General features: G+C 37.9%; 1 protein-coding gene across 3 annotated transcripts in view; it reads right to left on the reverse strand.

The window, feature by feature from the left end:
- LOC126251803 (ATPase family AAA domain-containing protein 5) overlaps positions 1 to 13,640 on the reverse strand; it is a 136,730-nt gene that overhangs the window by 12,063 nt on the left and 111,027 nt on the right. For 2 of the 3 annotated variants that reach the window (XM_049952443.1, XM_049952442.1), the window contains one exon: positions 2,841 to 3,753. In XM_049952443.1, the coding sequence (XP_049808400.1) occupies positions 2,841 to 3,753 (913 nt within the window). Of the gene's footprint in view, positions 1 to 2,840; positions 3,754 to 13,640 lie in introns of those variants that run through there. The other variant, XM_049952444.1, reaches the window with a different exon arrangement.

Genomic DNA, 13,640 nt, shown 5'->3' on the forward strand with positions numbered 1-13,640 from the left:
TTTACTAGTAGTCTACCAATGACTCATAGTCTGTTACCTACTTTATCTACAACTGAGACTATGGCTCTTGTGTGATGATGATGGAATTGCTGTGTCCAGGTATTTGTATGAGTTTACAGATTCCGTCAGTGATTCACTGATATTAGTTATAGGATACTGTGTGATTTCTTTTTGGAAAGTGCACAATTTTACATTTCTGAACATTTAAAGCAAGTTCCCAATCTTTGCACCATATTCAAATCTTATCAAAATCTGAGTGAATACTTGTGCAGCTTCTTTCAGACAGTTCTTCAATATGGATAACTGCTTCTTATGTGAAAAGTCTGAGGTGACTACTGTTGTTGTCTGCAAGGTCATTAATATACAAGATGAACAGCAAGGATCCCAACACACTTCCCTGGGGCACACCCAAAGTTCTCTCTACATCTGTTGATGACTCTCCATTCGCGAGAACTCAGTGCTTCATCCCTACCTAAAAACCTCTGTCCAGTCACAGATTTCAATTAATATCCCATATGATAATACTTTTGATGATAAGCTTAAATGTGGTATTGAGTTCAGATGCTCCTCAAAAACCAAGAAATACTGCAACCACCTAGTTGCCTTGATTCAAAGCTCTCACAGTACATCATGTGAGAAAAGTGCGAGTTGGTTTTCATATGATCAATGTTTTAGGAATCCATCCTGGCTGGCATGGAGTAGATCATTCTGTTTGAGGTACCTCATTATGTTTGAGCTTAGAATATGTTTACAGTATTTTACAATAAACTGATGTCAAAGATATTTGATGGAAGATTTGTGGATCACTTTTTCTGCCCTTCTTGTAAAGGGATGTTGCCTTTGCTTTCTTCCAACCACTAGCATGATTTATTGTTTGAGGGATCTTTTGAAGATTATAGTTACAAGAGGAGGAAACTCAGCCACAATTAAGTATAGAAATTAATAGTAATTCTTCCCATCTAACAGTTTTCTTTACCTTCCATATAATTCACATAACTCAATTCAGCCACTGTAACTCCGTCTCTTCTGCTGTTCTAATCATTTCCCCACTTAGTTCCTCCAACCCTGATGCCTTCTATGTTCTTCAGTGCTTCCACAACTTCTTTCCGTATTAGATCTTTTCCTGTTTCCAGTTCATCCTAGTATCTTCTCTCTTCTGCCACTGCTCCGTTTGGATTCAGTAAATGATAAAAATAAGTCCTCCATAGCCTTTTGGGTGTCCTCCACGTCCTCCATCTTGTTCCCATCTTTATCAACCATTTTTACCTTCTCTTCCATTCCGATTCTCCTATTTCTGGTCATTTCATGCACTATTTTCTTACTTCTTTTACTGTACTGTTCTGTCATTATGGTTCATTTTTCCACCCACTTTCTCTTTCCTTTTGTAACCACCATTTGTACCTTCATCCCCTGCTTTCAATGTATTTTATTGAATCATTCTTTACATGCTTTAATTTAAAATAGCTTTTCTTGTTTCAAAATTCTGCTAAGGTATTGCTCTGTATATCATCAAAAAATGGTTCAAATGGCTCTGAGCACTATGGGACTCAACTTCTGTGGTCATCAGTCCCCTAGAACTTAGAACTACTTAAACCTAACTAACCTAAGGACATCACACACATCCATGCCCGAGGCAGGATTCGAACCTGCGACCGTAGCGGCCTCGCGGTTCCAGACTGTAGCGCCTAGAAACGCACGGCCACTCCGGCTGGCCGTATATCATCCAATTACTAGTTGTTCTACACGCCACATCTGTTGCTTCTGCCAGCATGCTACTAAACTACTTCATTCTTCTTCATCAATTTGCAGCAAACCCAGACGGTTTCTGTTTTTTCATTTTCCTCTAACAATGTTCATTTAACAATTCTAAATTTAATTTTTATTTTCCTATTCACCTTTGGTTCTATTCCTTTCTCTCCCACCTTTCTTTTATGCTCATTACTAACAGGCCATGGTCACTACCTAAAACCCCTCATTGCATTACCTTGATACCTTAAACGTTTCTCATGATTTCATCGTTACTCTACATGCAATCAACCACCAATTTTTTTTAGACATATCACTGATATACAGTGTACCTTATAGCTTCCTCTCTTGTCAGACTATTTATCATTATCACATTTATTCCAGCTACTTACTCTGTCAGTCCATATCTCACATCTATGGACCATGTCTAGTAAAGGCACTTGTAGTGTCCAAAACAATCTTTGGGTTCAATAACAGCTCTGATGTTGCATATTTCTGACTTGGCTTGACAGTCTCAAACTGTCCGCCTCTGTAGCGTAGCATTAGCATTAGCATTACCGCTTATCATGCAGGAGGCCCGGGTTCGATTCCCGGCAGGGGACTAAGTGTTGTGTGTACTTCATCGACATTTTCATTATCATTGACTCGCAAGTCGCTGAAGTGGCGTCAACTAAAAAGGACTTGCAATGCAGTGGGCGAACTCCCCCCAAATGGGGCCTCCCGGCCAACAATGCCATACGATCATTTCATTTCACTCTCAAACTACCCTCTAACTTTGTAGATGTATTCCAGCCTCAGATTGTATAGCTCTTAGAACAGTGTAACAGGATCAAAATAAGTGTACACCGAACTTCAAACTGCCATGTAATATACGGATAAAAATATAGAGTAAGCCTACAAAAATATTTAAATAAAATACACAAGTGAAATGTTGACAATATTAAACTTTCGAACGACATAATTAAATATGATGAACTATGTACTGAAATTAATGCAAGGAACAATAAAACTGAAACACTTGCACAATAGTTTCATGGGACAGTTAACTGCCTCAAAATTCCTCTTATTCTTAAGGTAATTATTAAGAAACATACCTGACAATTTCATGAGAAGGCAAAACGTGATTGTATTTCTGAGGATCTAAAATATTTAGATCCTTTATGCAAGCAGCAATACTTCTTTCAGTTAAACAGTGTGCAAGTGATGGTAGCTCCAAGGCTGAAAATGCTGTTTGGTCTTCCAGCAATGAGGTACTGTCCTGTGGCTTTTGATCCCAGCAATGCACTTTAAGTTCTTGATATCCAGAATTGCCTCTGCATTTGTCAACTGTGAAATTCATTACGTCTACAGACGATAAGCTGTCCATCAGATCCGCCATAGCTTTAATTACTTTGCTGCTGCATTTGTTAGGGGTTTGTATATTACTGTTTTGCACACATTCACTATCACAGCTGACATGTTTGTCATCCTCAATGCTGTCAGCCACGTCAAACCAACTTTTTTTCCCTTTATCATCATCTGTTGAATCTGAATCATAGTACAAAAATGTGTCACATTCTTTTTTCTTTGGTTGTTTGTTTCCACATAGCAATACCTCCCTACGTTCCCTTAATTTTACCTGAGGTAGTCCAAGCAGAGGTGCTAAATTCCACCACACGCCACAGAGATTCAGAGGGAAAGGTATATTCAGTTCCTGGGACAAATAGTTATTGCAGTTTGTGAATAAACAAGTACAATTCGCACTCTCTTCTGGTATTGTTACTTCTTCACTTAATGAGCTCCAGCTAAGGTTTGAATTATCAGCACTTTCACTGCAAACCACTCGATGCAACGAATCATCATTACTAACACAATTAAATGGAAAATTTTCTCCTCCTGAAAGAACCCAAAACTGCAAAAGCATCATAGACTTCCGAATGTCATAATGTGTGAACTCCAAAACATTCTTTATTGCAGCACTGCTGACTCTTACTCCTTCTAATAAACACACCAGCTGTAGCCAAATATCTGCAACAAATTAATCGAAGTTCTCAATTACTTTTACTCTGTAAGGAAATGTAAGAGTTAAAAGAATGATTAATGTCACATTCAATATTCTGCTTGATGGAAACAACATCATATGAAACAATGATGAAATAGAAGACATAAAATACATAAATAAAAACTTCACTGAATATTATGAGAACTACGTACAGTAAAGCAAATCATAGAACTGTTAAGTCACTTTAAGAAACAAATAACCTATAGATTTAGTGATCACAATCCAAAAATTTCGAAAGATGTTTACAACTCTTATCTCAACATTTAACTGACTGAATTAAGTTTTGCTAACAGAAGCACCATTACATACAGGTAGGAAGGGACACCTATCACTGTCTTCCACACAGATCAAATTTTACATTTACATCCTGTTTTTCTTCTTTCTATTTACTTGTTTCGTTTCCACAGTCCCACATTTTAATATGGAAAGCATTTTTCTTTTTGTCATGTAAGTACTTATATTTGTTACATTATCTTTTTACAGTCACTCAGCATCCATTTGATCCATCACTATCATTTGAATTACTGTCAACCAGCAGAAGTACCTATTAGCTGAATGTCTATTCAGCTCTACAACATGTTCAAAGTCAATGCTCTTCCTAAGTAAACTGAAAGGACTTAAAAAGAAAAGACTTAATTATCTGATATACATACGTAAGTATCTAACACTGCTCACTAAATAGAGGTGGTGCTGAGTAGCCGGCAAGCATATAGAATACGTAGGAAATTGCTTAAACTTTCAAACTGTTTATTCAGCACATCCTCACAACCCTCTTCACCTCTCATGAGGGGACAGATAGTGAATTTTACCCTTACCTATCTCTATGAACCAAAGACCACTGTCCGTGTGCAGATTCCCTGAAAGTTAGGGTGTATAGTAAGCTTTTCAGCATCTGCTAAAATGGTATGCAAGCAGTCAGTATGTGGAGAGAGAACACATGGAGTGAATATTTATGAGACGAGGGATACCCCATTGATGTGAACAGTCTTGCAAAGAATTTATTTGATGTAGTATTATTCCACTTGAGTCAGTATTTTCTTTATTCAAAGCAACCGTGTGGAATTTAATGAAGTAATGACTAACTTGAGACATAAATATGTGAATACTATTTGTGTATCCAAGTGGACTGAATTTTAGCTCTACATAGGAAGTATATTTATGAAATGATGATATAATATAACCAGATTCAATTAGAAACTGTTTCATTCAATGATGCCTATCCATGAAACTACATTTACTTGACTGATACATGAAGAAGAGGAAGGAGGATATAGAGAGAACATGTCTCATGGTTACAAAAATAATCTTTCCTTTAATTTACATCTACGGTCACAAACTTTTTGTTAGCAGATTACCGGTTTCGGTCTATAATGACCATCATCAGATCTGATTTATAAAAACAAAGTCGTAATGTACTGCAGCCTTAGTGGCATAGTCAAATGTTAAATGCAAATTCAGCACCAGCATCGTCAAATATATATAAATAACATCATATGTATGAGTCATGTTGTAAGTAGCACTACTGTTAAAAAAAAAGTGCTACTGACAACATGACTCATGCATATGATAATATTTATATATATTTGACGATGCTGGTGGTGATTTTGCATTTAACGTTTGACGATGCTGCTAAGGCTGCAGCACATTAGGACTTCGTTTTTATAAAACAAATCTGGTGATGGTCATTATAGACCGAAACCGGTAATCTGTTAAAAAGTTTGTGACCACAGGCGTAAATTAAAGGAAACTTATTGTATATACGGGTCACAGTTTTATTTGCAACAATGTCAAAGCTTGTGACAAAAATAATCATTGTTATTCATGTACCTCGGGTTTAAGTTTGTCCGATAATGCTGACCATATTTGGTATGATGCTGAAGCAAGGAGAGAGCAAACCACAGGTCAAACAAAATAACAGTAAAACAGGAACATGAGAGTGAGAGAGTGAGTGAGTGAGAGAGAGAGAGAGAGAGAGAGAGAGAGACACAGTCATTGCAGGGTGTAAACATGGATGAGAATAAAAAATTCCCAGATCTCCCTGTTAAAAATAAAATTCTTTTTGGGTCTAAATACACTTTTTCCTGGATGAAAATAAACTATACCCAGCTCAGAGCTGTAAAACTCGCCAGTCAATGACAACAGATATTCAGGGCATAGGTTGCATGATGTAATCAACCAGCAGCAACACATTGTTAAGTAACGTGAACACACAAATAAAAAAGTTAATGGTTTAAATTAATATACATGTAGTACAGCTACAAGAAAAGCTAGTCTTACACATATTATACTGCTGTTTGTTTCCAAAGGTGTGATTAGGCAGGATCCTAAGTGCACAGCATAGATTGCAGCGGCTGAATACTTCTGGCAAGCACGGTTATAAATTTCACTGCTATGAAACTAACATTTCATGGGTTACCTGGCAGAATACATGTTCCATTGAGCACTTCGACTTTTGCATAGAAAAGCCGATTACGCATTAAGTTGCTCAGGAACAAACTTCACACTTTCTTTTTAAGGATTCTCTTTGCTATCATTATTGCATAATTTGTAATTTACAAAAGAACTAAAACTTTCAAATCATATTTTGGAAAGAAAGAACATATTAATTTAAAAAAAAAATTCAAAACCAAGAGAAAAGAAGAGAAAGGGCAAAGATAAAATATACTAGTGACCTGTCCCAGCTGCACTTGGGCAACACTAAGTATTTACAGCTGGACGACTTGGCTGGCATGGCAGTGATTTGTTCATTGATCACTTTCATGTACATTACACAATTTAAATGGTACATGCCACTTGTGTCTGTAGCATCTAAAAAGCCACTAATAATGTGAGTTGTGCAGTGGCCTCCATGGCCGGTCATATGTCTTTCGGGTGGTTCGGTCATGTGTGGTTTGGGTGGTAGTGCTAGCCCACTGCAAGTATCGAAATCCATGAAGTATTCCCAACAGTAGCCTTCGAATATTGAGAGAAAAATATAGGGGGGGGGGGGACTAACCATTATAGTTTAGCCAATTTGCACCAACTACTTATAATTTATATATGCGAACCTTCCTCATTAATCAATGTATCTATCAGTAAAAACTGAATGAAAACATCTATAGCAGTTCCTGAGATTAGTGTCCATATACAGGCACAAAAAACAGTGAAGGGCTTTAATTTATAATATTTGTAGAAGGAGAACGTACACAAAGTGTGTATATGCATACAAAATAAAAAAATCCTAGATTTCCCAGTTAAAAATACACTTTTTCCCTCGGGTCAAAATACCCTACACTCCAGGTGGAAGCACATTTTTTCCTTGTTAAGTGACAATCTACTTTCCCTCGGCACTGGAAAACTTATGTCCTAACAATGGTAAATGTTTTATACATTGGGGTATAGCTGCCTGGTATTTTAGGAAACAAAACCCAGCAGAAACCATGTGTTTTGGAAAGATCTTTGATGCAAGGCAACATGTACACTGCATATTTTCATATTGTTGTTGTTGTGGTCTTCAGTCCTGAGACTGGTTTGATGCAGCTCTCCATGCTAATCTATCCTGTGCAAGCTCCTTCATCTCCCAGTACCTACTGCAACCTACATCCTTCTGAATCTGCTTGGTGTAGTCATCTCTTGGTCTCCCTCTACGATTTTTACCCTCCACACTGCCCTCCAATGCTAAATTTGTGATCCCTTGATGGATCGGGACATGTCCTACCAACCGATCCGTTCTTCTAGTCAAGTTGTGCCACAAACTTCTCTTCTCCCCAACCCTATTCAATACCTCCTCATTAGTTATGTGATCTACACAACTAATCTTCAACATTCTTCTGTAGCACCACATTTCGAAAGCTTCTATTCTCTTCTTGTCCAAACTATTTATTGCCCATGTTTCACTTCCATACATGGCTACACTCCATACAAATACTTTCAGAAACGACTTCCTGACACTTAAATCAATACTCGATGTTAACAAATTTCTCTTCTTCAGAAACGCTTTCCTTGCCATTGCCAGTCTACATTTTATATCTTCTCTACTTCAACCATCAAAATAGCAAAACTCCTTTACTACTTAATGTGTCTCACTTCCTTATCTAATTCCCTGAGCATCACCCGACTTAATTCGACTACATTCCATTATCCTCGCTTTGCTTTTGTTGATGTTCATCTTATATCCTCCTTTCAAGACACTGTCCATTCCGTTCAACTGCTCTTCCAAGTCCTTTGCTGTCTCTGACAGAATTACAATGTCATCGGCGAACCTCAAAGTTCTTATTTCTTCTCCATGGATTTTAGTTCCTACTCCAAATTTTTCTTTTGTTTCCTTTACTGCTTGCTCAATATACAGATTGAATAACATCGGGGAGAGGCCACAACCCTGTCTCACTCCCTTCCCAACCACTGCTTCCCTTTCATGTCCCTCGACTCTTATAACTGCCATCTGGTTTCTGTACAAATTTTAAATAGCCTTTCACTCCCTGTATTTTACCCCTGACACCTTTAGAATTTGAAAGAGAGTATTCCAGTCAACATTGTCAAAAGCTTTCACTAAGTCTACAAATGCTTAATCTTCCTTCTAAGATAAGTCGTAAAGTCAGTATTGCCTCACGTGTTCCAACATTTCTACGGAATCCAAACTGATCTTCCCCGAGGTCGGCTTCTACCAGTTTTTCCATTCGTCTGTAAAGAATTCGCGTCAGTATTTTGCAGCTGTGACTTATTAAACTGATAGTTCGGTAATTTTCACATCTGTCAACACCTGCTTTCTTTGGGATTGGAATTATTATATTCTTCATGAAGTCTGAGAGTATTTCGCCTGTCTCGTACATCTTGCTCACCAGATGGTAGAGTTTTGTCAGGACTGGCTCTCCCAAGGCCGTCAGTAGTTCTAATGGAATGTTGTCTACTCCCGGGGCCTTGTTTCGACTCAGGTCTTTCAATGCTCTGTCAAACTCTTCACGCAGTATCGTATCTCCCATTTCATCTTCATCTACATCCTCTTCCATTTCCATAATATTGTCTTCAAGTACATCGCCCTTCTATAGACCCTCTATATACTCCTTCCACCTTTCTGCTTTCCCTCTTTGCTTAGAACTGGGTTTTCATCTGAGCTCTTGATATTCATACAAGTGGCTCTCTTTTCTCCAAAGGTCTCTCTAATTTTCCTGTAGGCAGTATCTATCTTACCCATAGTGAGATAAGCCTCTACATCCTTGCATTTGTACTCTAGCCATGCCTGCTTAGCCATTTTGCACTTCCTGTCGATCTCATTTTTTAGACGTTTGTATTCCGTTTTGCCTGCTTCATTTACTGCATTTTTATATTTTCTCCTTTCCTCAATTAAATTCAATATTTCTTCTGTTACCCAAGGATTTGTACTAGCCCTCGTCATTTTACCTACTTGATCCTCTGCTGCCTTCACTACTTCATCCCTCAAAGCTACCCATTCTTCTTCTAATGTATTTCTTTCCCCCATTCCTGTCAATTGTTCCCTTATGCTCTCCCTGAACCTCTGTACAACCTCCGGATTAGTCAGTTTATCCAGATCCCATCTCCCTAAATTCCCACTTTTTTGCAATTTCTTCAGTTTTAATCTACAGTTCATAACCAATAGATTGTGGTCAGAGTCCACATCTGCCCCTGGAAATGCCCTACAATTTAAAACCTGGTTCCTAAATCTCTGTCTTACCATTACATAATCTATCTGAAACCTGTCAGTATCTCCAGGATTCTTCCATGTATACAACCTTCTTTTATGATTCTTGAACCAAGTCTTAGCTATGATTAAGTTATGCTCTGTGCAAAATTCTACCAGGCGGCTTCCTCTTTCATTTCTTACCCCCAATCTACATTCACATACTATGATTCCTTCTCTCCCTTTTAAATTTTCGTCTCCCTTCACTACCTGAATAATTTCTTTTATCTCATCATACATTTCTTCAATTTCTTCGTCATCTGCAGAGCTAGTTGGCATATAAACTTGTACTACTGTGGTAGGCATGGGCTACGTGTCTATCTTGGCCACTATAATATGTTCACTATGCTGTTTGTAGTAGCTTACCCGCACTCCTACTTTTTGTTCATTATTAAACCTTCTCCTGCATTACCCCTATTTGATTTTGTATTTATAACCCTGTATTCACCTGACCAGAAGTCTTGTTCCTCCTGCCACTGAACTTCACTAATTCCCACTACATCTAACTTTAACCTATCCATTTCCCTTTTTAAATTTTCTAACCTACCTGCCCGATTAAGGGATCTGACATTCCACGCTCCGATCCGTAGAATGCCAGTTTTCTTTCTCGTGATAACGACGTCCTCCTGAGTAGTCCCCGCCCGGAGATCCGAATGGGGGACTATTTTACCTCCGGAATATTTTACCCAAGAGGACGCCATCATCATTTAACCATACAGTAAAGCTGCATGCCCTCTGGAAAAATTACGGCTGTGGTTTCCCCTTGCTTTCAGCCGTTTGCAGTACCACAACAGCAAGGCCGTTTTGGTTAGTGTTACAAGGCCAGATCAGTCAATCATCCAGACTGTTGCCCCTGCAACTACTGAAAAGGCAGCTGCCCCTCTTCAGGAACCACACGTTTGTCTGGCCTCTCAACAGATACCCCTCCTTTGTGGTTGCACCTACAGTACCACTATCTGTATCGTTGAGGCACGCATGCCTCCCCACCAACGGCAAGGTCATTGGTTCATGGGGGGGATTTTCATATTACGGAAGTATAAATATAAATTACACCAAAATCAGCAAGGCAGTTTCTGAAGTACTGACACGAAGATCGCGATGTGCTTTTGTCAGCCAGCCATACCTTACATCACAGATATCACCAATGACAGCAGATATTCAGGGCATAGGACACACAATGTAATCAGCCAATAGCAACATTACTGTTAAGTAGCACGAGCACACGAATAAGAGAAGTTAATGGTTTAAATTAATATACATATAGTAGAGTTACAAGGTTTAATGTATAATACTGGTATTTTTTGTGTTACCTATTAAGATATATCAAACACAGATGTACCAGTAAAATTTTAAATAATGCATACATGGCTAGTCTTCTGGGTCCGAAATTTTTCTAAGTGGCTGGTCCCCAAAGTATTAAGGGTTGAATGGCAGTCAAATGCTCTGTGATTGAAGAAATTTATTACACATTCTCACTCATACAATAATTCACCTTGTGTAAATGGAAAATTACTTCAGAAGTTATGCTTCTCAAACCACCATTTCCAATATTTTTCCGTAACCTGTTAGAAATGAAAAGTGTGACATCGCATTCATTAAAGTCAGTCTGTTGGTAAGAAGTTTTGCATAGACTTGTTCTAAAACCTTTGACACTTCTGACACAGACGTTCATGTGTGCTATGTATTTTGTTGTTGTAAATGGCGCATTTTCTTTGTAACTGAAGTTTTGTTTTGGTGTTATTCTCTCATTTGTGTTTTACTGCTGCAGTATTATTCTGCAATAGCAGGCTGAAGTAAAATTCTTTGTTAGAGTATCAGTTCTCAAGTCAAAATTTAAAAAAAAAAAACTGAAAACTAAAACAATGAAAAATTCCTGGAATTCTAAAAAAATACCCGAATGTTTCCCAAATGAAAAAAATTCTCATGTTCTCCACAGATTTCCTGGTTGTGTCTTTTGTATACACCCTGATGTACAGATCAATTCTGATAATAATAATTTCACAGGACTCAATGGGCTTGTGCAAGTCTCTCAGCTGGACATCGGCTACCCAAGTTATGCAACAGTGAAAAGTGGAACCCAAACCATGTTTTGTTACTGGCGAATCTCCAGATCACTAAGAGGTGAATGCTGTGTTACAAAACATACACAAAAATTCAGAGATTGACCGGGATTCAATACCGTGACCTTTCGATTAACCAACATGCACTTTATCCATAGACTGCTAATCCCCCTCCTATTCACCTTTGAGAAAAGGAGACCTATAGTTTAGCGTGGAATCTAAATGATGTTTCGCTTCTGACGAGTATCCATACCACTGAGAGGTGAATGCTAGACAGTGCGAAAAATCTGTGGTACAACCGGAATTCAATACCACGACCTCTTTGTTTTAAGGCACACATTATACTGCTAGACTATCAGGTGAGAATCTTAGTCTGCTCTAGCTTCATTATGCTCTGGAGCTGTGAGGCTGTACTGCTAGGTGGAAATGCCACTGTTTTCACAGCAGCAGCGGACCTTAGTTCATCATAATTCACTCATTTTTTATGAAATATTTCAAATTTGTATACACAAAATCTTCTTCGTGGAACTATCTATTAGTCAAAACTGACATACATACATACATACAGACAGAAGTGAGCAGGGGATACAAATGTATTTTTCATGTACAAAGATACAATAGCTTCAAACAAGGTTTTCAGTTTAAATTTAGCCAAAAAACACAGCGGGTTAAGTCCGACAAAAGAAAGATACGTTGATCAAAGACAAAATAGTGAGTCACATAAAATAAAATCATATCTTCACGATACATCAGCAACACATCTTTTAAAGATGACCATTCTCACATTCATAGTAGCTCTGACCAGTGATCAGGTAGAGCTTTGTTATCTTAATTTGAACAGTACCAAAAGGGGGGATAAATATTAATATTTCGTAGGGTTCAGTCTTAAAAGGGAAAAGGTTTAATGTTACATTAAGATACAATATAGTATACAATACTGAAAGGGTAAAGCTAGTACATAAATCAAAATGTGTGTCGTATCTACATATCCATCTACATACATTCTTCACAAGCCACCATAAGCTGTGTGACATAGGGTACCTTGTAAATTGCTCATCATTTTCTTTCCTGTTCTACTCAAAATTAGAGCAAGGGTAAAATGACTTTATATGCCTCAGTAGGAGCCCTAATTTCTCATATCTTCGTGGACCTTATGTGAAATGTAAATTGTTGACAGAACAATCATTCTGCAGTTAGCTTCAAATGGCTGTTTTCTAGATTTTCTCAATAGTGTTCCAGAAAAAGAATGTCTTCTTTGCTCTGGAGATTCTGATTTGAAATCACGAAGCATCTCTGTAATATTCACAGGTTGATCAAATGTATCAATAATGAATGCAGGAGCCTGCTTCAGAATTGCTTCGACAGTTTCATTTAATCTGACCTGGTTGCACTAGTGCTCTATATATGATGTCCTTTACAGATGAACCACAATTCCCTAAAATTCTCTCAATTAACTGAAGTCTACTATTTGTCTTCCCTACTACCATCCTATGTGCTCGTTCAATTTCATGTTGTTTTGCAATGTTATACCTAGATATTTAACCAACACTATTGTGTTAAACAGCACACCACTCATGCTGTATTTGAATTTTACAGGATTGTTTTTCCTACTCGTCTCCATTAATTTACATTTTCCTACATTTAGAGCAAGCTGCCATACATCATACCAACTATAAATTTGATGTAAGTCATATCGTATGCACCTAGTCACTCAGTGATGACACCTTCCTGTACATCACAGCATCATCAGCAAACAGCCGCAGACTGCTGTTCACCCTGTGCATCAGATCATTTATATATAGGGTATCCCATTTATCTTGACCACCCTAAATAACTATTTGTCCAGATGCAAATTACAAAATTTTTCAAGCAAATGCTCTTTAGCCATCTGGGGGATATCAATCAGCATGACTGCTTTGATAGTAGCTTTGTTTTTTGCAAAGATATGAACAGTGGGATGGCTTTTTCAAATGACACCCTGTATTTTATATTCAGTAATTCACTTTCTCTCCTAAAGACCTATTCAAAAATGTATCACAGTGTACCATTTACTGAAACACAACATTATTAATTACATAACACAACATTGGAGTTGACGCCCCCAGTGCTTAGTGCAGAT

The sequence above is a fragment of the Schistocerca nitens genome, chromosome 4 (genome assembly GCF_023898315.1).
Source record: "Schistocerca nitens isolate TAMUIC-IGC-003100 chromosome 4, iqSchNite1.1, whole genome shotgun sequence".
NCBI classification, from domain to species: domain Eukaryota; kingdom Metazoa; phylum Arthropoda; class Insecta; order Orthoptera; family Acrididae; genus Schistocerca; species Schistocerca nitens.